The 25,401-nt window shown below is 44.9% G+C and overlaps 1 protein-coding gene across 4 annotated transcripts in view; it reads right to left on the bottom strand.

Moving 5' to 3' along the window:
* The window catches only part of DGCR2 (DiGeorge syndrome critical region gene 2), a 54,318-nt gene that overhangs the window by 24,735 nt on the left and 4,182 nt on the right, over positions 1-25,401 (bottom strand). For all 4 annotated transcript variants that reach the window (XM_001929599.8, XM_013981509.3, XM_084994091.1 and 1 more), the window contains exon 2: positions 5,297-5,419. In XM_001929599.8, the coding sequence (XP_001929634.4) occupies positions 5,297-5,419 (123 nt within the window). The remainder of the gene's footprint in view (positions 1-5,296; positions 5,420-25,401) is intronic.

Here is a 25,401-nt window from a genome sequence, read left to right on the forward strand (position 1 = left end):
TGACATGCCTGATCACATCTTTTATCAATTTGCGGGAGTTCTTTACATGTGCTGGATCAGAATTCCTTATGGGCTGAAGAACTGCAAATATCTGCCCACTCTGTGGGTTCTCTGTTCACTTTCACTTTTTTTTCTTTCTTTTTTTAAGGGTTGCACCCTAGGCACATGGAAGTTCCCACGCTAGAGGTTGAGTTGGAGCTACAGCTGCTGGCCTATACCATAGCCACAGCAACTCAGGATCTGAGACACGCCTGCCACCTATACCACAACTCATGGCAATGCCAGATCTTTAACCCACTGAGCAAAGCCAGGGACTAAACCTGTGTCCTCACGGATACTAGTTGGGTTCTCTGCTGATACACCGTAACAAGAACTCCCTCTGTTCACATTCTTTATCAGGGCTTTTTTTTTTTGGCTACACCCATGGCATGCAAAATTCTTGGGCCACAGATCAAACCCAAGCCTCGGCAGTGACAATGCTGGATCCTAACTCGTTAGGCCACTAGGGAACTCCTACTGGGGCTTTTTGATAAAGTGAAGATCTTAATTTTAATCTGGTAAAACTGATCATTTTTACATTAGAGTTAACATATTCTGCGACTTAAAAACAGTAACAACAACAAAAAAAAACGGAGTTCCCATTGTGGCTTAGTGGGTTAAGGACCCAGTGTTATCTCTGAGAAGATACAGGTTCAATCCTTGGCCTGGCTCAATGGGTTAAGTATCTGGCATTGCCTCAGCTGTGGCATGGGCTGGCAGCTGCAGCTCCAATTTGACCCATAGCCTGGGAACTTCCATATGCCGTGGGTGCAGCTGTAAAGAGAAAAACAAAAAGCAAAAAAAATACAACTACCTTCCTAACCTTCCAAAGTCATAATGTCATAAAGGGCCCCTATATTGTCTTCCTGGAGTTTTTCCTGAATTAACTTGAAGCTGATTTTTTTTTTTTTTTTTAGGGCTACACCTGTGGCATATGGAGGTTTCCACGATAGGGGCCAAATCGGAGCTACAGCTGCCAGCCTATACCACAGCCATAGCAACGAGGAATCCAAGGTGTGTCAGTGACCTACACCACAGCTCACGGCAATGCCAGATCCTTAACCCACTGAGTGAGGCCAGGGATTGAACCCACCATCTCATGATTACTAGTCAGATTCATTTCCACGGCGCCATTTGTATCAGAGATGGTTTACTCTGGAGAACAGGGCCACACGAGGTATTTCAAACACAAAGAGGTTTAAAATAGGGAAGAGGTGCTTTCAAAAAACTGATGAGGGAGAGCGTGCAAAAGAGAGGAGTGGGCCACCTCTAACCATCACCATCACTCTCTAGCTATAGCTCTGGCTAGCTATAGCCAGTCTTGCCATCCATATGTTAGTAAAGTGCAAGAAACTGCTGCCAGTCTCAGCCACTCAGCCTGTGAAGCTGGCCAGCAGGGAGACATGAAACCCTTGCAAACATGCACTCTGGTGCAAGCCCACACACCCACACCACGGCCAGAGAGAGTGCTACCTTCCTTTCAGCTTCCAAATGTCACAGGAGGAGTTCCCATCATGGCTCAGTGGTTAACGAATCCGACAAGGAACCATGAGGTTGCGGGTTCGGTCCCTGGCCTTGCTCAGTGGGTTAAGGATCTGGTGTTGCTGTGAGCTGTGGTATAGGTTGCACACATGGCTCAGATGCTGCATTGCTGTGGCTGTGGTGTAGGCCAGCAACTACAGCTCTGATTAGACCCCTAGCCTGGGAACCTCCATATGCCACCAGTGTGGCCCTATAAAGACAAAAAAAAAAAAAAAAAGCCAAATGTCACAGGAATGGATCTCAGGGGTTAGCCGGTGGGAGATCAGGGTACTGAGACTCCAGCCTTCCAGCCCCTGAATGTGGGGAATGTCCTGAAGGCCTAGACTGCACTGGGGACACCATCTACTTTTTTTTTTTTTTTTTTAACTGAAGCATAGCTGATTTACAATGTTGTGTTAATTTCTGCTCTACAGCAAAATGACTCAGTTATACACGTATCTATTCTTTTTCATATTCCTTTCCATTATGGTTTACTGCAGGCTACTGAATATGGTTCCCTGTGCTATATAGTAGGATCTTGATGTTTATCCATCCTATATAGGTCAGCTTACAAATGCTAACCTCAATCGCCCACTCCATCCCTCTCCTAACCCCTGCCTTGGCAAACACAAGTCTGTATCTCTGAGTGTGTTTTTGCTTTGTAGATATGTTCATTTCTGCCATATTTTAGATTCCACATGTAAGTGTTATCATATGGTATCTTATCTTTCTCTGACTTACTTTGCTTAGTATGATGATTATCTAGGTCATTTTCCTTCAAATAGCATCAAGGTCATATTGCTCCAAATAGCATCATTTCATTCTTTTAAATGGCTGAGTAATATTCCATTGTATATATGTACCACATTTTTTGGGGGGGGGGCAGGGTTTGCACCCACGACATGCAGAAGTTCCTGGGCCAGGGATCAAACCCACACTATAGCAGCAATCTGAGCCACAGCTTTGACAACACCAGGCCCTTAAGCAGCTGAGCCACCAGGGAACTCCCATACCACTTCTCCTTAATCCATTCATCTGTTGATGGACATTTAGGTTATTTCCATGTCCTGGCTATTGTGAATAGTGCTGCTATGAACACAAGGATACAAGAATTTTTTTGAATTATAGTTTTGTTTGGGTAATGCCCAGGAATGGAATTGCAAGATCATGTGGCAACCATATTTTCAGCTTTTTGAGGAACGTTTATACTGTTTTCCATAGTGGCTGCACCAATTTACACTCCCAGAAACAGTATATGAGAGTTCCCTTTTCTCCCCACCCTCTCCAGCATTCACTATTTGTAGACTTTTCAATGATGGCCATTCTGCCCCAAGTGAGCACACCATTTGCTTTCTGTCTTCCAAATACACTTCTGCAATTACTGATCTGCTGCTACCTTTTCTTTTCTTTTTAGGGCTGCACTCATGGCATATAGAAATTCCCAGGCTTGGAGCTGAATCAGAGCTGCAGCTGCCAGCCTATGCCATAGCCACAGCAATGCCAGATCCAAGCCATTTCTGCAACCTACAGCGCAGCTCATGGCAATGCTGTATCCCTAACCCACTGAGCAAGGCCAGGGATCGAATCCACATCCTCATGGATACTAACTAGTCAGGTTTGTTAACACTGAGCCACAACAGGAACTTCTGCTGCTACGTCTTTTCCCATTTTATTGGTCCTTGTGGTTTTATATCTTTTAGACTCTTTTGTTGTAATTTTAGCAGGCTTTTAGCAGGACAATGAAATAGTCTCTTGTGGTCACTCCAGAAGTCTTGTAGTCCAAGTTCAAAAGCAGCCACACTGAGCACAACTAGGACTTCCCATGAGTTTACTTAAACTTGCCCACATAAGGAAGGTCACAGCTGACCCCTTGCCTGCATCCCCTCCTGTACACAAAGATTTTCCCTCTCATTCTCCTTTTTGTTGTTGTTGTGGTTGAGAAGAGGGCACATTAAGGAGGACATGACCTAATAAAGCCATAGTTTTTAAAGGTTTTTCTTTTAAAATAAACTACAGGAGTTCTCTCATGGCTCGGGGGTTGAGGATCCAGTGCTGTCACTAGTGTGCCTTTGGTTCTCGCTGTGGCACAGGTGCAGTCCCTGGCCTGGGAACTTCCGCACGCCGTAGTCACAGCCAAAAAATAAAATAAAATAAAAATTGTAAAGCGTACATCTTACTAAAACATAATAAAAAAACTAAAACATAATTAAAAACAAAAAAATGTGACATAATTTCAGGAGTTATTAATCCAGGGAAATAAGAACAGGTATTATATTAATCTGTTTATGTTTTGATAAATTTCTTAGAATTCCAACTTTAAAAACAATCAGAAATCAATGTGGACCCTGTGCAGCACTACACACGCAGGGTGGGTGCAGAACCACAATTAGGGGAACAGGAAGGCACCAGGCCTAGCCTCCGCACCCCTCCCAGGCATGCACAGGACACCCGCACTGGCCGCCCTGGCCAGTCTGTGCACAGCCCTGTCCCGCCACAAGCGGGGCTCCCGTATAACAGACTTTGTTCTCTTCCTGGGGAGAAAACCCTACAGCCTGGCAACTACAAGCCACACAGTGCTGACGTCTGCAAGGTCACCCTCTGGAATGACCAGGTGGGCTCCCAGACTGGTCACCACCACTCCGACTGTCACCAGAAGGGCAAACACCTCAACCAGAGACAGGCACAACATGCGAAGGCCAGAATAGGTCAAGGATGATCAGGGATTCACCTCCCAACAGCCACCTTCACAGGCAGACAGTGCCCCACCTCCCACTTATTCCGAACGCCTGAAAGGACTGTCCTGAGCTCAAATGTCACCTTCCATGTGATGCCCTCTGATCCTCTGGTGGGAGTTAGTGGATTTTCCTCAACCCAGAGGACTCGCAACCCTCCTCTCATTTACTGCATGTTGAAAAGGACCCCTGTCCTCAGCTGGGTCTCCTGCCCTCAGCGAGCTCACACTGTGGAAGGGCGTTAAGCATGGGCCAGGCAACGTCTAGGAGCTGTCAGACAAGGATAGAGCAGGTGCTGGCAGAAGCCAACCTACAGCCAGAGGCCCAGAGACACAGGCATCATAGTCCCATCTGAGCAAAGCCTGGAGGATGGGCAGGGTCTGTCTATGTGGAAGCAGAACCACGGGGTGGAGGAAAAGAGAAAGGCGGGAACCAAGCACAAGGCTAGGAAATCCCTATGGTAGGCGCAGGCACGGCCAACTAACCCACTGAGGGGAAACATCATTAAATCTCGTGCCATGGCCAAAGCTGGCCAAACAGTCAGAGCTGACTCTCAGCTGGAGTGACACTCCTTCCAAAGGGACTGGACCAGATCACCAGGGTCTTCAACAGGTCAATGTGTCATATGGCTGCCACACACATGCCCGCAAACCCTGACCCGAGCTAGGAACTGTGCCTGCTCCCAGATGTGTCACCCTCATTGGGGACGCTGGGGCAGAAACCAGGTGAAGGAACCATGCTCAGACTTCCTGTGGCGTGTGCACTGCCCCCAGGAACCTGCGCGCCGCCAGGAGGAGGCCCCAGAGTGGGTCCCAGGGCCCAAGCAAGCAGGATGCCAGCACCCACAGCCCCGCGGCTTGCCGGGCTGGGACCTGACAGTGTTGGGCACCTATTTTCTAAAGACGGGGTGGGAGTGGATGGCTGCACGTGGACGCAACACAGATGACAGGTGGACACCACCCCTCATGGGAGGCACAGCCACAGCACCCACCTGCAACACTCACCTGGGCAGTCGGCTTCGTCGCTCTCATCCTCACAGGTCACCCAGCCGTCACACTGCCAGGGGAGGGGGATGCACTGGATGGCACCACTGCGACAGGCAAACTGCCCGGGATTGCACCGCAGCTCTGTGGACCGAAGCGCAAGAGACAGGTAAGGAGGTAAGAACATGGTGGCACAGACCCATGCTGGTAGGGCGTCTGCCCCCTACCTGTTCCCTGCAACCCTGGGCCCATGGTGCCACACAGCCAGCAGCTGGCATCTGTGCTGCCAGCACTCATTGGGGCACCCCACATAACACACACCATGGGCTCCATGAACAGAGGTGCTATGGCTGGTGCGGGTGACCACCTGCCATCACCAAGGGCCCTGACGCTTCCTGGATGCCCCACATGCAAGTGCCAACAGTCAACATGTTCAGGAGAGGGCAGGGCCAGCCCGAGCTGGGTGGGAGGAAGGGCAGGGGGAGCTGGGAACTCACTGTCCCCTCTTTTCCATCCGCTACCACACATGGTCAGTCGACATCCAATCTTGGAGAGAGCCTGAGGAAAATATACAGCACTGATGACACAGCCAAGACTTACAGGCTTCCAGCAAAGATGAAGTGAGAGGGACAAATTTAACTGCCCACTTGAAACAAGTGGGAAAAAGACAAGATACAAGACAATACCAGTGCTCCAGACAACACAGGACAGTGATTCCGAGTGTCAGGAAACAAAGGGGTGAGCCTTGCTGTTGGCGAGGAGCAGGGAACAGGGACTCTGGAGGGCTGGCCCACACTGGCAGGTGAGCAGAGGCAGCTAAAAGCTGGAACTAGAGAAGAGAGAGGTGCACACAAGCAAGGCTGCAGGGTCCACACAGTGGGGCCGCTTGGGGTGCTGAGCAGAGTATTGGGCAGTCCTGTCAGGAAGCCCCCAGGCCAGGGAGAAACCACCCTCACGGATTAGTAACAGAAGCTCAGCCAGGGCCACAGAAGTGCCAGTTTTCAGGAGCCAGACTGGAAAAACCCAGAGCTTTAATTTAAGGAAAAATGGCTATAACTACTAATAAACAAATTCACAATCAGTTTCAATCCCTTCTCTTATAACTGATGGAACAAGCAGAGAGAAAATCAGCAAAGACACAATCTGAACAGCACTATCCACCAGCTGGACTCAACCAACATTCACAAGAATCTCTGCCTGGCAACAGTAGACACATACTTTTCACACTCATACACAACATTTACCATAAAAGATAATATATGGGCCACAAAACAAATCTCAATACAGTTATAATGATTCAAAGCTTACAGTGTGTTGTTTGATCATGATGGGATTAAATTAAAAATCAACAGCAGAAAGACATCTGGGAAATCCTCCAACTACATGGAAACAACTGACACACTTCTAAATAGCCTATGGGTCAAAGAAGAAATGAAAGGGGAAATTAGAAAGCATTTACAATTCTCAACAAAATTTCAGCCAACCAAATCCAACAACATATAAAAAAGATCATACACCACAATCAAGTGGGATTCATCCCAGGTTCACAAGGATGGTTCAACATATGCAAATCAATCAACATCATACACATTAACAAAAGAAAAGTCAAAAACCACATGATCATCTCAATAGATGAAGAAAAAGAATTTGACAAAGTCCAATATCCATTCATGATAAAAAACTCTTACCAAAGTGGGTATGGAGGGAACACACCTTAACATAATAAAGGTCATTTATGACAAACCCACAGCAAATAAAATACTCAATGAAGAAAAGCTGGAAGGCCCTCCCACTAAAATCTGGAACAAGACAAGGATAACCACTTTCATTCAACGTACTGGAAGTCCTAGCCACAGCAACCAAACAAACAAAAGAAATAAAAGGTATGCAAACTAGAAGAGAAGAGGTAAAGTTGTCACTGTATGCAGATGACATGATACTATATATAGAAAACCCTAAGGATTCCACACAAAAACTACTCAGACTGATCAACAAATTCAGCAAAGTGGCAGGATACAAGATTAACACTCAGAAATCGGTTGCACTCCTGTATACTAACAATGAAATATTAGAAAAGGAATACAAAAATACAATACCTTTTGAAATTGCACCCCCAAAAATCAAACACCTAGGAATAAACCTGACCAAGGAGGTGAAAGACTTATATGCTGAGAACTATAAAATATTAATGAAGAAAATTAAAGAGGATTCAAAGAAATGGAAAGATATTCCATGCTCTTGGGCTGGAAGAATTAGTACCATAAAAAAACAGCCATACTACCCAGAGCAATCTACAGATTCATTGCAATCCCTATCAAATTACCCATAATATTTTTCACAGAACTGGAACAAACAATCCAAAAATTTATATGGAACCACAAAAGACCCAGAATTGCCAAAGCAATCCTGAGGAACGAAAGCCAAGCAGGAGGCATAACTCTCCCAGACTTCAGGCAATATTAGAGAGCTATGGTAATCAATACAGATGTGAGGAGTTCCCATTGTGGTACACTGGAAATGAATCTGACTAGGACTCACTCAGTGGGTTAAGGTTCTGGTGCTGCTATGAAGTGTGGTGTAGGTCGAAGACGCAGCTTGGACCCTGTGCTGCTGCGGCTGTGGTGTAGGCCGGCAGCTATAGCTCCAATTCAACCCCCAGCCTGGGAACCTCCATATGCCTCAGGCGCAGCAAAAAAAAAAAAAAAAAAAGAGTGTGGTACTGGTACCAAAACAGATAAACCCAAACACACTCTCACATCATGCACAAAAATAAACTCTAAATGGCTTAAAGACTTAAATATGAAACGAGACATCATCAAACTCCTAGAAAAGAACATAGGCAAAATATTCTCTGACATAAACCATACAAAAGTTTTCTTAGGCCAGATTCCCGAGGAAACAGAAATAAAAGCAAAAGTAAACCAACGGGACCCAGTCAAACTGACAAGGTTTTGCACAGCAAAGGAAAACATTAAAAAAAAAAAAAAAAAAAAGAAAAGAAAAGAAAGAAAACCTATGGTATGGGAGAAAATAGTTTCAAATGATGCAACAGACAAGGGCTTAATCTTTAAAATATACAAACAACTTATATAACTCAACAGCAAAAAAAAAAACAAGAACCCAACTGAAAAATGGGCAAAAGACCTGAACAGACATTTCTCCAAAGAAGACATACAGATGGGCAACAAGCACATGAAAAAAATGCTCAACATCACTAATTATTAGAGAAATAAAAATCAAAACTACAATGAGGGACCACTTCATACCAGTCAGAATGGCCGATCAAATAACAAATGCTGGAGAGGGTGTGGAGAAAAGGGAACCCTCCTGCACTGTTGGTGGGAATGTAAATTGATACAACCACTATGGAAAACAGTATGAAGATACCTCAGAAAACTAAATATAGAACTACCATATGATCCAGCAAGCCCACTCCTGGGTATACATCTGGAAAAAAAAACTTCAGTGAAAAAGATACATGTTCATTGCACCACAATCACAGTAGCCAAGACATGGAAACAACCTAAATGTCCACCATAGACGAAAGGATTAAGAAGATGTGGTACGTATATACAATGGAATACTATTTAGCCATAAAAAAGAACAAAATAATAATGCCATTTGTAGCAATGTAGATGGAACCAGAGCTTCCTATACTAAGTGAAGTAAGTCAGAAAGAGAAAGGCAAATACCATATGATATTACTCATATACGGAATCTAATATATGGCACAAATGAACCTGTCTATAGAAAAGAGGCAAACTCATGGACAGGGAGAACAGACTTGTGATTGCCAAGGTAGAGGAAGAGTGGAAAGGACTGGGAATTTGGGGTTGGTAGGTGCAAACTACAGCATTTGGAGTGGATAAGCAATGAGATCCTGCTGTACATCACAGGGAACTAAATCTAGTCACTTGTGGGAACATGAAGGAGGATAATGTGAGAAAAAGAATGTATATGGATGTGCAGCCGGGTCACTTTGCTGTACAGGAGAAACTGACACAACACTGTAAATGAACTATAATAAAAATTTTTTAATGATACCATATGATATTTGTCTTTCTCTGACTTACTTCACTCAGAATGATAATCTCTAGGTCCACCCATGTTGCTGCAAAAGGCATTATTTCATTCTTTTCTATGGCTGAGTAATATTCCACTGCATATATGTACCACTACTTCTCTATCCATTACTCTGTCGACTGACACTTAGGTTGCTTCTATGTCTTGGCTACTGTAAATAATGCTGGGGTACATGTATCTTAGAAGGCATTTTAATTTTTTTTTTTTTGTCTTGTCTTTTGAGGGCCGCACCCATGGCATATGGAGGTTCCCAGCCGAGGGGTCTAAAAGGAGCTACAGCTGCCGACCTATGCCACAGCCACAGCAACACCAGACCTGAGACACATCTGTGACCTACACCACAGCTCACAGCAACACCGGATTCTTAATCCACTGAGGGAGGCCAGGGAACGAACCTGCTACCTCATGATTCCTAGTTGGATTCGTTTCCCCTGAGCCACGATGGGAATTCCAAAAGCGTTTTAATTTAATGAAAATCTGTGGACTATAACTAATGCAGTTCTCACAGGCAAATGTATTATATTAAACTTCTTATATCAGCAAAGAGGGAAGTCTCAAACTGATGACCTCAGCTTCTACTTTAAGAAATCAGAAGAGCAAAGGAACCCAAAGAAATCAGCAAAAAAATAAAAAAGATCAGAGTGAAAATTAATGACACAAATATAGAGAAAATAATGAACACAAAAGCTAAGGGCTTTTGTTTGTTTGTTTTTTAGGCCAAACCCGAGGCATGTGGAAGTTCCCAGGCTAGGGGTCCAATCGGAGCTGTAGCTGCTGGCCTAAGTCACAGCCATAGCCATGTCAGATTCAAGCCGTGACTCCAACCTACACCAAGGTTCACGCAATGCCGGATCTTTAACCAACTAAGTGAGGCCAGGGATCAAACCAGAACCCTCATGGTTACTAGTTGGATTTTCTTCCACTGAGCCATGACAGGAACTCCTAACTAAGGGTTTTTTGAGATCAATAACATTAATAAACCTCTAGCAAGACTAGTAAGGACAAAAAATTAAGAACACAGAACGCCACTATCAGAAAAGGGGTGTCATCACTATAGATCCCAGTGATAGAAAAAGAATGTTAAGGGGGAGTAAGAATAATAAGAAAATATGGAGTTCACATCGTGGCTCAGTGGAAACAAATCTGACTAGCATCCATGTGGACTCAGGTTCAATGCCTGGCCTTGCTTGGTGGGTTAAGGATTTGGCCATGAGCTGTGGTGAAGGTCGCAGACAGGGCTTGGATCCTGGGTTGCTGTGGCTGTGGTGAGGCCAGCAGCTACAGCTCTGATTCAACCCCTAGCCTGGAACTTCCATATGCTTTGGGTACAGCCCTAAAAAAGACAAAAAAAAAAAAAAAAGAAGGAAATAATATGAATACCTTTATATCAATATGTTTGACAACTCAGATGAAATAGACAGATTCCTTGAAATGCACAAACTACCAAAACTCACTCAAGAAGGAAATCAATAATCTGAAGAGCCCTATAGCTATAAAAGAAATTGAATTTACAGTTAAAAATCCTCAAAGAAAACTCCAGGCCCATCACTGGAAAATTCTACCAAATATTTAAAGAAGAAATAATACCAATTCTATACAAACTCCTCCAGAAATTCAAATATTTAAAAATCGCCATAGCAACAGCATCAAAATATTAGGAAATGCCCAGGGATATATCTACTGACAGATGTACAAGTCTTATACACAGAAAATTACAGAATACTACTGTGAAGAGAAATTCCTTAGAGACCTAAATTGACAGAAAATATGAAGTGTTCATTGATCAGTAGACTCAATATTGTTAAGATAACAATTCTACCCAAATTCATCTACTGACACAATGTGAGACCCCAATCAGTATTTCAGCAGGCCTTTTTGTGCAGACTGACACTGGCTCTAAAATTCATATGGCAATTTAAAGAACCTGGAACACCCAAGACAACTGTGAGAGGAAGAACAAGACAATCCCTGACTGAGGAGCACAATCCAGAAACAGCACCTCACATGCAGGCACGGGCTCCTGACAAGGGGCAAAGGCAGTTCCCAGGAGGAAGACATGTCCTTTCAATTAATGGTACTGGGACAAGTGGACAACCATTAAAGAAAAAAGAAGAAAAACTTTTATCTATTCCTTCCACAAAAAAGTAACCCAGAATAAATCACAGACCTAAATGTAAAAGCCAAAACTATAAAACTTCTAGAAGAAAACAAAGGAGAAAATCTTTGTGATCTTGGACTAGGCAAAGATTTCTTAGATACCTATACCAGAAATATAATCAATAGAAGAAAAAGTTGATAAACTGGACTTCTTCAAAATAGAGAATTTTCTTTCTTTCTTTCTTTTTTTTTTTTTTTTTTTTTTTTTTTTGTCTTTTTGCCTTTTCTAGGCTGCTCCTGTGCCATAAGGAGGTTCCCAGGCTAGGGGTCTAATCAGAGCTGTGGCCACCGACCTACGCCAGAGCCACAGCAACGCCAGATCTGAGCCGCGTCTGCAACCTACACCACAGCTCACGGCAACGCCGGATTGTTAACCCACTGAGCAAGGGCAGGGACCAAACCCGCAACCTCATGGTTCTTTGTTGGATTCGTTAACCACTGAGCCACTTCGGGAACTCCAAAATAGAGAGTTTTCTTTTCAAAAGAGACTGTTAAGAGAATGAAAAGACAAGTCACATACTGGGAAAAATCAACTGTAAATCACACATCTGATAAAGTACTTGTGTCCAGAATATACAAGGAACTCTCAAACTTCAAAATAAAAAAACATCCAATTTTTTGGGGTTTTTTTTTTTTTTTCCGTTTTTTGGCCGCCCTGCAGCATACAGAGTTCCTGGGCCAGGGATCAGATCCAAACCACAGTTGCAACCTAAGCCACATGTATGGCAACATAGGATCCTTAACCCTCTTTGCTGGGCTGGGGATCAAACGTATACTCCCAAGATGCTGCTGTTGTGCCACAGTGGGAACTCCAACCCATTCAATTTTTAAAATAAACAAATGATTTTAAAGAAAAACCAGGAGTTCCCGTCGTGGCTCAGTGGTTAACGAATCCGACTAGGAACCATGAGGTTGCGGGTTCGGTCCCTGCCCTTGCTCAGTGGGTTAACAATCTGGCGTTGCCGTGAGCTGTGGTGTAGGTTGCAGACGCGGCTCAGATTCTGCATTGCTGTGGCTCTGGCGTAGGCCAGTGGCTACAGCTGATTCGACCCCTAGCCTGGGAACCTCCATATGCCGTGGGAGTGGCCCAAAGAAATAGCAAAAAGACAAAAAATAAAGAAAGAAAGAAAGAAAAATCAAAAAAGTTATACAAATGCAAATAAGGACATAAAAAGATACTCATATCATTATTCACTGCCAAAATGCAAATTAAAATCCTAATGAGATACCACTGATATACTTACTAGAATGGCTAAAATTAAAAGGAATGATGATACCAAGAGTCAGCAGGTATGTGCAGCAACTGAACCCCTACAGTGCTAGTGGGGAGGTAAAAATGGTACAACTATAATGGAAAACAATTTGAGTTTTTAGAATGTTGAATATATGCCTACTAGATGACCCAGTCATTTTACTCCTAGGGACTGACACAAGAGAAATGAAAGTACATGTCCATACAGAGACTTGTTCAGAGTGATTTTACTTGCAGTTGCAAAAAGCTGGAAACAAGTGAACGGATAAAGCGCAGTAGAGCCGTAAGTGGAACACTGCTCAGGGTGAAAAGGAACAAACACTGACAGGCAGCAACAGCTAAAGCAGGTAGCCAGCTGCAAGCTGCCATTTGCCAAAGCCTGTTCTGAAGTTAAGCATAGGGGTAAACCTACCCCCCACTCTACACCAGCATCCAGCACAGGGGCACCACTGAATGGCTGTAGGTCTGTACTACTCTACCCTTTACGCCGCTGACAAAGTGTCTTCAGTTCTCTGACATCTCCGGGAAGATCCTCTCACTTCCTGACTCACCTGCCCCATGCAGGGGCTGTTCAGCAAGTCACCCAACCTGTGAGTCATAGGTTATTCAGAACACACTTTCTGGGCAGCCAGGGGGTCCACAAGGCAAGGAGAGCCAGGATGCAGCAGAGCCTGCCTCCAGTGGCAGGTGGGGAAGCAAACACCACCAGGTGCTTGGTGTGTCAGCTGCAGATTCCCCAGGTCTCATTGGCATCACCCTCCTGGAAACTGACATTTCCGTTCCCTTCTTCTTCAATATCCCCCAGGATACTTTGAAGAGCATCCAGCACAACTTCCATGACATACAAAAGTTGCTCAAGAATAGTCATCCTCTTCCCACTAATGGCTCTGCCAAGGTCCTGTCCCAGTGTCTCTATGATTGCTGTCTGTGGGCTGGCTCTCCACAGCAAACAGATTGCCCATGCTATCAGAAATGACCCACGCCCTCACCATGGTAAGTGTAAGGCCACAACACCAAAACACGAACTTCTTCACACTAATTCTCAAGTCTTTTCATTTCAAACCTTTTTATACTCTTAAAAATCCTGAAGACACCAAACATCTTTGTTTATGTGGGTTATATCTATCAACATTTACTTGTTAGAAATTAAAGCTGGAGGGGTTCCTGTTGTGGCTCAGCAGTAATGAAACCGACTAGTATCCATGAGGAAGTGGGTTCGATCCCTGGGCCTGCTCAGTGGGTTAAGGATCCAGCACTGCTGTGAGCAGTGGTGTAGGTAGCAGACGCAGCTCGAATCCCAAGTTGCTGTGGCGTAAGCTGGCAGCTGCAGCTCTGATTCAACCCCTAGCCTGGGAACTTCCACGTGCCGCCTTAAAAAGACAATAAAGCAAGCAAGCAAGCAAGCAAACAAACAAGCAAGCAAGCAAGCTGGAGCTCCCACTGTGACGCAACAGGATTGGCAGCGCTGGGACATGGGTTCAATCCTTGGCCCAGCACAACCCAGAAAGAAAATTAAGAAAATAACTCCTTATGGAATCACAGAAGACCCAGAATTGCCAAAGCAATCCTGAGGAACAAAAACCAAGCAGGAGGCATAACTCTCCCAGACTTCAGGCAATATTACAAAGCCATAGTAACCAAGACGGTGTGGTACTGGTACCAAAACAGACAGACAGACCAATGGAAGAGAACAGAGGCTCGGATCCCATGTTGCTGTGGCTCTGGTATAGGACGGCGGCTACAGCTCCAATTTGACCCCTAGCCTGGAAACCTCTATATGCCATGAATGCAGCCCTAAAAAGACCAAAAACAAAAACAAAACAAAAAAACACCACAGTGTGGTATTGGTACCAAAACAGACAGACCGACCAGTGGAACAGAATAGAGAGCCCAGAAATAAACCCAGACACCTACAGTCAATTAATCTTCAACAAAGGAGGCAAGAATATAAAATGCAAAAAAGTCTTTTCAGCAAATAGTGCTGGAAAAACTGGACAGCTGCATGTAAGTCAATGAGACTGGAACACACCCTCACACCATGCACAAAAATAAACTCTAAATGGCTTAAAGACTTAAATGTAAGACAACACACCATCAAACTCCTAGAAGAGAACACAGGCAAAACATTCTCTGACATCAACCTTACAAATGTTTTCCCAGGTCAGTCTCCCAAAGCAACAGAATAAGAGCAAAAATAAACCAATGGGACCCAATCAAACCGACAAGGTTTTGCACAGCAAAGGAAATCATAAAAAAAAAAAAAAAAGACAACCTATGGAATGGGAGAAAATAGTTTCAAATGATGCAACAGACAAGACCTTAATCTCTAAAATATACAAACAACTTATACAACTCAACAGCAAAAAAACCAACAACCCAACTGAAAAACAGGCAAAAGAACTGAATAGACATTTCTCCAAAGAAGATACACAGATGGCCAACAAGCACATGAAAAAATGCTTGACATCACTGATTACTAGAGAAATGCAAATCAAAACTACCATGAGGCACCACCTCACACCAGGCAGAATGGCCATCAGTAATAAATCCAGAAATAACAAATGCTGGAGACAGTGTGGAGAAAAGGGAACCCTCCTGCACTGTTGGTGGGAATGTAAATTGGTACAACCACTATGGAAAACAATATGGATGTACCTCAGAAAACTATATATAGAAGTACCATATGACCCAGCAATTCCACTCTTGGGCATATATCCAGACAAAACTTTCCTTGAAAAAGACACACACACCTGTATATTCACTGCAGAACTATTCACAATAGCCAAGACATGGAAACAACCCAAATGTCCATGGATAGATGAATGGATTAAGAAGGTGTGGTATATATACACAATGGAATACTCAGCCATAAAAAGGAACAAAATAACACCATTTGCAGCAACATGGACGGAACTAGAGACTCTCATACTAAGTGAAGTAAGTCAGTAAGAGAAAGACAAATAACATATGATATCACTTATCTGGAATCTAATATATGGCACAAATGAACCTTTCCACAGGAAAGAAAATCATGGACATGGAGAACAGACTTGTGGTTGCCAAGGGGGAGGGGGATGGAGTGGGACAGACAGGGAATTTGGGGTTAATAGATGCAAACTACAGCCTTTGGAATGGATAAACAATGAGATCCTGCTGTATAGCACTGGGAACTATGTCTAGTCACTTGTGATGGAGCATGATAATGTGAGAAAAAAGAATGTATACATGTACATGTAACTGGGTCACCTTGCTGAACAGTGGACAATTGACAGAACACTATAAACCAGCTATAATGGAAAAAATAAAAATCATTATAAATGAAAAAAAAAAAGAAAGAAAGAAAACAACTCCTATAGTTTTCTTTTGGCACTGTGGATTAAGAATCTGGTGTTGCCACTGCAGTTGCTTGGGTTGCTACTGTGGCGTGGATTTGATCCCTGGCCTAGAAACCTCCTCATGACATGGGCATGACCCAAAAAAAGAAGAAAAAAAAGAAAGAAAACAATTTCATTTACAACGGCATCATAAAAAATAAATACTCAGGAATAAACTTAACCAAAGAGGTGAAAGACTAGTACACTAGTAACCTACAGAAGTTTCTATTGTGATACAGTGGAAACAAACCCGACTAGTATCCATGAGGATGTGGGTTTGATCCCTGGCCTCACTCAGTGGGTTCAGGATCTGGCATTGCCATGAGCTGTGGTGTATGTCGCAGACGTAGTTCAGATCTGGTGTTGCTGTGGCTGTGGTGTCGCTGGCAGCTGTAGCTCTGATTTGATCCCTGGCCTGGCAACTTTCATATGCCACGGGTGTGGCCCTAAACAGACAAAAAAAAAAAAAAAAAAGAAAGAAAGAAAGAAAAGAAACTACAAAGACTGCTAAAACTAAAGACACAAATAAACAGAAGGAGATCCCATATTCATGCACTGGAAGACTTAAGATGTCAATACTACTCCATCTACAAATCCAATGCAATCCCTATTAAAATTCTAACAATACTTTTTTTGCCAAAATAGAAAACTTCATCCCAAAATTAATATAGAAACTCAAAGGACCCTGAATAACCAAAACCATCTTAAGAAAGAAACACAAAGGAGCTCCCTGGTGGCTCAGTAGTTTAAGGATCCAGTGTTGTCACAGCTATGGCTCAGGTCACTGCTGTGGCATGGGTTCAATCCCTGGCCCAGGAACTTTCGGGTGCTGGGGGCATGGCAAAAAAAGAAAAAGGAACACAAAACTGGAGGCCTCACACTTTCTGATTTCAAAACATATTAAATTACAAAGCTAGAGTAAACAGAACAGTGATTGGCATAAACTGGCATAAACTCAGAACATATAAGCCAATGGAACAGAAGAGAAAGTTGTTAAATCCTCATGTTGGGGTTCCCGTCATGGCGCAGCAGAAACAAATCTAACTAGGAACCATGAGGTTGCGGGCTCAATCCCTGGCCTTGCTCAATGGGTTAAGGATCCAGCATTGCTGTGAGCTGTGGTGTAGACCGGCAGCAACAGCTCTGATTAGACCCCTAGCCTGGGAACCTCCATATGCCGTGGATGCGGCCCTAAAAAGACAAAAGACCAAAAAAAAAAAAAAAAGAAGAAAGAAAGAAAAGAAATCCGCATGTATATGGTCACATGTCCTCTAACAGAGTGCCAAGCCTATGCACTGGGAAAAGGATAGTCTCTTCAGCAAAAAGTGCTGGGAAAAGTGGACATCTATTTGCAAAAGAATGCAGCTGGAATCTTACCCTAAACTATATAGAAAAATTAGCTCAAAATGATTAAAGCTTCAAAGGTAAGACCTGAAACTAAAACTCCTAGAAGAAAACATAGGAGAAAGGTCTCATGACATTGGATTTAGCAAAAGTTTCTTGGATATGACACAAAAAGCACAGGTAACAAAGGCAGAAGCAGACAAAGGGGACTACATCAAACTTAAAGAAACAACAAAGTAAACAGGCAACCTACGAATAGGGGAAAATATCTGCACATCTTGTACTAGATCAGGGCTAGTAACAGAATATATAGAGAACTCCTAAAACTCAAAAACCTAAAAACAAACAGCCCATGGGAGTTCCCGTCATGGCGCAGTGGTTGACGAGCCTGACGAGGAACCATGAGGTTGCGGGTTCAATCCCTGGCCTTGCTCAGTGGGTTAAGGATCTGGTGTTGCTGTGAGCTGTGGGGTGGGTCGCAGACCCGCCTCGGATCCCACATTGCTATGGCTCTGGCATAGGCCGGTGGCTACAGCTCCAATTAGACCCCTAGCCTGGGAATAGTGAGCTATGCCGTGGGAGTGGCTCAAGAAAAGGCAAAAAAAAAAAAAAAAAAAAAGACAAAAAATAAAAATAAAAAAAGAAAAACAAACAGCCCAATTCAAAAACAGGCAAAAGACTTGAATATACATCTCTGCCAAGAAGATACACAGGACCAGGCCAGCAGGGGATGAAGTGACTCCTGACCAGCCACCTATGAGCTGACAAGGGCACTGAAGGGCACTGATAAGGACACCACAGCAGGCAGGGAACAGGTGAGATGGGGTGTCAGCACTGTGGCACTGGTGACCAAGCTTATGGAAGGAAGACAAAGTACAGTGGGTGAGGAGGGCCACCTGGAAATGAAAGAGGAGGAGGGTGAGTAGAGCAGAGGGCAATCACAGGGTGGTGAGGTCTCTGGGAGCAGCCACTGAAGGAGGTACCTGGCCAACTCAGTCAGGTCCAAAGAGCCAGTGCTGGAGCCAGAAGCGGTGAGCACTGGGCAGGTGCCTCCTTCTGGATAGGCAGGCTCCAGGTGGTGCATCTCCACCTAACTCCCCACAGCCACACAGCTCTTTGATCTCATTTTGGAATTGTGGTGCAGGAGGCAGAGCATCTGAAACAGGCCTTCAGTTTTGGCTTCTGCTTCTTCTATTTAAAAGCCAAGTGATGCCACCAGGCAAGCAATTATCCTTTCGAGGCCTCAGCATCCCACACCTGCCTCACTGTCTTCCCATCCTCAAACGGGGCTGTCATAAAGTCTGTGCACAACCACACCTAAGTTCCCAGGCCAAGCTTGGCCCAGCTTCAGACAGCCTCCCCCACAGCACCATGTCCCTAGAGACTCAGCATGGCAATGCGCCAGGGGAAGGACAGGAAATACAAACAATGACGGATGGTGGGGCTGGGAGCTTAGTAAACAAACTCAAGCCCAAATGACCCCTGGACAGCTAACCCTCCATTCTTTTCTTAAAGAGAAAACAAATAAAAAAGAGCAATTTGCCAAAATGGCAATTGATGACAAAACTAGGACAACCAGGTCTCAGGATAAAAAAATAATTCAACTTAAAATACTGAATTATTTCTACAAAATAACTTTTTAAATAAACTTTTCAATGTGGGATAATTTTAAGTCTACAGAAAAACTCCTGCATGCCCTCCATCCTGTTCCCTTGCTATATTAAACTCCAGGCACATTTGTCACAACTAGGAAACCAACACCCTAATTTCTATTCATTGAATTATCAACTATGGGAATCCCACCATTTGTTCCACTAACGTTCTTTTCCCATTTCAGGGTCCAGTCCAGGACACCACACTGCAGTTAGCGTTACGAAATAATTTCCTCTGGGAGTTCCTATCACAGCTCAGCAGAAATGAATCTGACTAGCATCCATGAAGACGGAGGTTTGATCCCCGGCCTCACTCAGTGGGTTAAGGATCCAGTGTTGTTGTGAGCTGTGGCATAGGCCAGCAGCTACAGCTCCAATTTGACCCCCAGCCTGGGAATCTCCATGTGCCAAGGGTGCGGCCCTAAAAATACAAACAACGACGACAATAAAAAACACACAAAGTAATTTCTTCCTTCCTCCCTCCCTTTCTTTTTTTGGCCGCCCTATGGCATATGGAGTTCTCAGGCCAAGGATCAGATCTGACCCACAGTTGCAACTCACACCACAGCTGCATCAATGCCAGATCCTTAACTCACTGCGCTGGGCCAAGGATCAAACCCATGTCCCAGTGCTCCAGAAATGCCACCGACTCCACCATGCCACAGTGGGCTCACCAACAAAGTAATTTCTAATACACTCCATCAGAAGATTTTAATAACAAAATAAAAAATATTAACAGCACTTATTAATACTAAAATCTAAAGAATGTGATATAAATTTTACTTGGCCTTTCTAATAATGCTGAGTGAGCATTTACTCAACATACATAATTCTCTTCATACCACAGAAGCAAAACTGAAAAAAACATTTAAAGCAAGTAGCAGTATATACTAGTGAGAGATGACATGTTAAAACTATAAATACCTGCTACTACTAAAATGATATTTTAGTTTACCCAAGAAAATACTACAGCCCACTGGACAACAAGGTGTTTCCTTACCACTTAGTGTGATGAAATAGAAGCCTGGTATAATAATGAGTATAGCAAATATCTTTCTCAATATTATTTAGTTAATAAAGGTGGTTTCAGATCAACACAGGTTTTTGTTTATTTGGTTTTGGCTGCAAGGAGAAGTGGCTCGATATGGGATCTCAGTTCCCCAACCAGGGGTTGAACCTGGGCCATAGCAGTGACAAGTGCCAAGTCCTAACCACTAGACCACCAGGGAACTCCCAAACCAACACAGATTTGAACCTGTTTAACAGACGCAAAGAAGAGAATTAATCCCAATAGCTTTTGGACTCAGTACTGAGTAAATACCATCAATCTAAAACAAAAAAAAGAGCTACAGGAGTTCCTGTCATGGCATAGCGGGAAAGATCTGACTAGGAACCACGAGGTTGAGGGTTCAATCCCTGGCCTTGTTCAGTGGATTAAGGATCTGGCATTGCCGTGCACTGTGGTGTAGGTCATAGACGCAGCTCGGATCTGGCATTGCTATGGGCTGTGGCATAGGCCAGCAGCTATAGCTCTGATTCGACCCCTAGCCTGGGAACCTCCACATGCCACCGGTGCAGTCCTAAAAAGCCAAAAAAAAAAAAAAAGCTACAAAAAAGAAAGGAAAAAAAAAACCAAAACAAAACTCTAACTCAGTCAGTCTGCTGTTGGTAGTGGAAAGGGGTAGAGCACCTCTGCAACTACCCTGTGTGCACCACAGGAATAAGCAAGTTGTAAACCTAGTGATGCTGCTGGAAGCCAGAGTTCTACTGTAGAACAAGGCAGAAATACAAAATGAGGAAGGCAAGCAAGATCCCTCGATGTTGGGTTGCAACTAAAGACACAGCTTGGGAGTTCCTGTCATGGCACAGCGGAAACAAATCCGACAAGGAACCATGAGGTTGAGGGTTTGATCTCTGCCCTTGCTCAGTGGGTTAAGGATCCGTGAGCTGTGGTGTAGGCTGCAGATGCGGCCCGGATCTGGTGTGGCTGTGGCCAGCAGCTGCAGCTCTGATTAGACCCCTAGGCTGGGAACCTCCATGTGCCGTTGGTGCAGCCCTAGAAAGCAAAATAAATAAATAAAGACACAGTTTGAACTTACACAAAGAGACATGGGCAGACATACCCACACCACAGAGAGGACACACGCCACAGCTGGATGGAAAGATCCAGCAGCAGCAACGTCCCTGCAGCAATGAACACCAGTTCTAAAATCCTAGTTTCTCCAAGAATACCACCTCCCACTAAAAGGAACCAATGCTCCATGGAAAAATGCAGGTGCAGGGGTCGGAAAGATACAGGATGAGCCTGGGAACATGGATACAGAGCCAGCCTGAAGGGTTTCCCACTGCCCAAATCAACTATAACATCAAATGAATGAAGACAATAACATGTTATCATGCACTGAATAAAAAGAAGAACCCATGAATCCATACAGATATTAAAAAGTAAAAAGGAAGAGCAAGAAATAAAAGAAAGAATGGTTAAGAGAAAATCATTTAGCAGCCATCATAGCAGTAAATGATCAGGCAAGAATCATCAACAGGAGTTCCCTCGGGGCTCAACAGGTTAAGGAATTGGCAGTTGTCACTGCAGCAGCCTGGATCACTGCTGTTGTGCGGGTTTGACCCCTAACCTGGGAACTTCCACTTGCTACAGGCACAGCCAAAACAAAACAAAACAAAACACTCATCAATAGATAAACTACTGAGTGAGGCTGTCTATCTCCTTACCAAGCACCTGCCCATCACGAAGGAGAGGCAAGCCACCTTTCCAGTAAAGAAATGCAGCCCAAGCCCCTCACCACATGGCCATTCCTGGGACAAGCTGCAGTTGTGCCTGGGACACCTGCACTGCAGAGGACTCCATTTCCTAGGGGCCACTCTGGCCAAGATGCAGTGACTAACTCTCATTGCAAGGAAGTTGATAAACCCCCAAAGGAGAAATATTCTATAAAATGTCTGGCCTGTGCTCTTTAAATAGTCCATGTCATGAAAGACAAAGGAAGCTAGGGGGTTGTCCCAAATTTTAGGAGATTAAATGCACATGACAATTAAACACAACACATGATCCCAAGCTAGATCCTGGATTGGGGGGAAAAGCATGGTAAATGGGTCACACCTGGCAAAACAGGGACATGGCTCACAGCACCACGCCCGTGTTAACCATCCTAATGTGGTACCTGCACCATGCTTCCGGGAGAAGGGTTTGTCCTCAGTAAATACGAGTGAGGAACTTAGAAACAAAGAGCCACAATGTCTGTGTGCAAATACACTTCACCTCTGCACATGTGTGTGCACACAATTAGTGTGCAAATATGTGGTAAGTCAGATGTTCACAATCAGTGAATTTACATGAACTACAAACAGGTGGAGTTCTCACAACTCTTCTAGAAGTATGAAATGCCTCCAAAATTACTGAAAAAAGAATGAAGTAACTCCCTGCCTCTCTGTGAAGGCAATGTTGGAATGAAACTTGTTGTTTCTTTTTGGAATGAAGACTTCCTCATACCAGTAAAAAATGCAGGTCATTGGATCTTCAGGATTTGGTTTCGTTTTTGTCCTTAATGCATCTCCCAACTAAATAATTTTGTTCATGTTAAAATTCCTCTAAATGGCCACTCTGGTTCTGAATTATCTATGGTGAAACTATGCCATCTAGGTAAATATGCACAAAAATTTGAGTTATAGCATAAATACATGTAAAAACAGGCACTGAACTGGGCTCCTGCAGATGGTTTTAGATTAAGACAAGCTCACGAGAGAACTAGCCATACCACCTCCGACAGAGTAGCTCTTAGAGAGTTCAGACTGCAGCTTCTGGCAGAGGAAAAATTTTGCTAAGAGGTCTCCTAAAACCAGGGACAAGACTGAGGAAAGTTCTCATAAAGCCTTATTTAAAAAATTTAAAGGAGTTCCAACTGTGGCGCAGTGGAAACAAATCCCCAACTAGTAACCGTAAGGTTGCAGGTTTGATCCCTGGACTCGCTCAGTGGGTTAAGGATCTGGCATTGCTGCTGTGAGCTGTGGTGTAAGCTGCAGACAAGGCTCGGATCTGGTGTTGCTGTGGCTGTGGCATAGGCCAGCAGCTGAAACTCTGATTACACCCCTAGCCTGGGAACTTCCATATGCTGAGGGTGTGGCCCTAAAAAGAAAAAAATTAAAAAATAAAATAAATAAAAGAATGAAGTAAAGCTGCATGTACTAACCTATACAAAGACCCCCAAAATACCAAGTGAAAAAGTAAAAAAAACTGTATAAAGTCTAATTCCATTTATGTAAAATAATCTATATATGAAATTTAAATGTGGAAAAAGACCCCAATGTCCTATTTCCAGACTGTCCTGGGCTTTGTCACAGCTCACACACCAGCCTGTCCCCACTTCCTCACCCGGCTGGGGTAGAAGAGAGAATATGAAGAGCAGCTCCCCTCCGGTGGGGGGGGGGGGCCCACAGACCACCAGAGGGTTGCTGCAAAGGCCGCCTCAACCCTTCCAGCCCTCCCGTTCCAACTTGTATGATCACAAAGTCCTGAAGGTAAACTAACCGACCCAGGGACCCTAGGAAGTCATAAATGACACTCAAAAGACTTCTACATCAGGAGACCCAGTGGCAAGTGCCTGGGGGGTCTTGGAACCTTTCATCTCTCACTGAGCCCTCTGGCACACCCTCACGGTGGCTCCTGCCCCCAATCCAGTGCACCAGGGAGCCAGGCAACCCTCTCTACCGCACTGAACACCCAAGGAGGTCCCCAGAGAAGAAGGCTTCCAGCAGGGTGGGAGCTCAGGGTGGAAATGGAGGACTTGTGGCCCAGCATCCACAGAGGGCTCTGTCCTCAGCCCCATCCTGTCCGACATGGAGCTGTCGACAGCTGAGGACAGACAGACAACAAGCTGATCAGACTGACAGAGGGCTGCCAGGGACCAGGAAGCCAGACTGCAGAAAGAGACCAGAAGGGGGCAGGACCACAAAGGACGACGACCAGCTCTGATGACCAAGGCCACACCAGGTAGAGAGGAGGGAGAGGAGGCCGGGGGGCAAGTGTGTGCAGCCCCCAAACCAGCTCTCAAGTAAGGCCCCTGCAGTGCAACAGCCTCTGAAGGGCAGGCCATGTCCCACAGGCAAAGGGCACCATCCAGCAGAGAGGCCGTCTGCCCCCGCCCCGCCTCAGCCCTGACCCGCAGCTAGTGACTTCAGTGAGGAAACCCTCACCTGCTCTCACCAGCAGGAGTGAGCTCCCCCGAGTGAGGCACAGGCCAGCCAGCTCTGCAGCACCTCTTCCCCGAAATGGCCCTCCAGGGAGCCATAGGCCCTGGCCCTCGACCCCCCACCCAAACCAGGGGCAGCTGCGAGGCCCGCTGGCTAAGGGAGCTGCTGCTCTTTATGTCAAAGTATAAATAGCCTTTTGTGCATTTGTTCAATAACTGATTCCCGAGTACCCACTCTGTGCCAGACCAGGCCCAGGAGACCGAGCTCGAATGTAACAAGGAGCAAACCCTGTCAAAGCGAACAATCCTGGCCCTGTCCAAAGTGCTCTGTCTGGGGGGCTCTGGGCAAGCCACCCCCACCACCATCAGCAGCTGGCTCACTGAGCAATGCTCAAAGCTACTGTACCCATACCCTCTGCATGGGGGCCTCTACTGAGAAAAATGTCCTCGTGCGCTGGCACATTCGCTTTCAGTGGGCCTGCACCCCTGGACTTGTGGGTAACATAAACAGCCTGCACATCAGACCTTTTTACAATCTGACATCATCCTCATATCTCCTCAAAGTACACACATTCTGCTATTACATCCATGTTACAGATGAGGAAACCCAGGCACCAAGGAGTCACAGAGTGGGCAGGACTTGACCCGAGACAGTGTCACATCAGCTCTGTGCTCTCAGATGACCACACTGGACTCGCCTTGACCCAACTGAAGACTCTGGGAAGCAACACTAGATCTTGGCTCTGCTCCCTCCAGATCGATGCCCCAAGGGCTCAAAACACTCTGGAACCCCAACCACGGCCCACCAGCCATTCCCCCTCCCCTGGACTTGTCCTACCAAGGCCAACCACATCCACACTGATGAAACACACAGTAAGCTTGGAGTGGCAGGACAAGATGCAACTGACTCACTCAACATCCCAAGTCATGCCATAAACCAAGATACAGTTGTCATGTAATAACCCAGCCTGTGCATCATTCCATTTAGCAAGCAAACTGATGGTCCAAAATCGGGCTCTCAATCACCAACCTGCTCCAAGGACTGGAAGGGAAGGGGCTG

The sequence above is a fragment of the Sus scrofa genome, chromosome 14 (assembly GCF_054392235.1).
Source record: "Sus scrofa isolate SSC_HxYL_T2T_F1_AM1 chromosome 14, Sscrofa_HxYL_maternal_Yorkshire_Landrace_v2.0, whole genome shotgun sequence".
In the NCBI taxonomy this organism is placed as follows: domain Eukaryota; kingdom Metazoa; phylum Chordata; class Mammalia; order Artiodactyla; family Suidae; genus Sus; species Sus scrofa.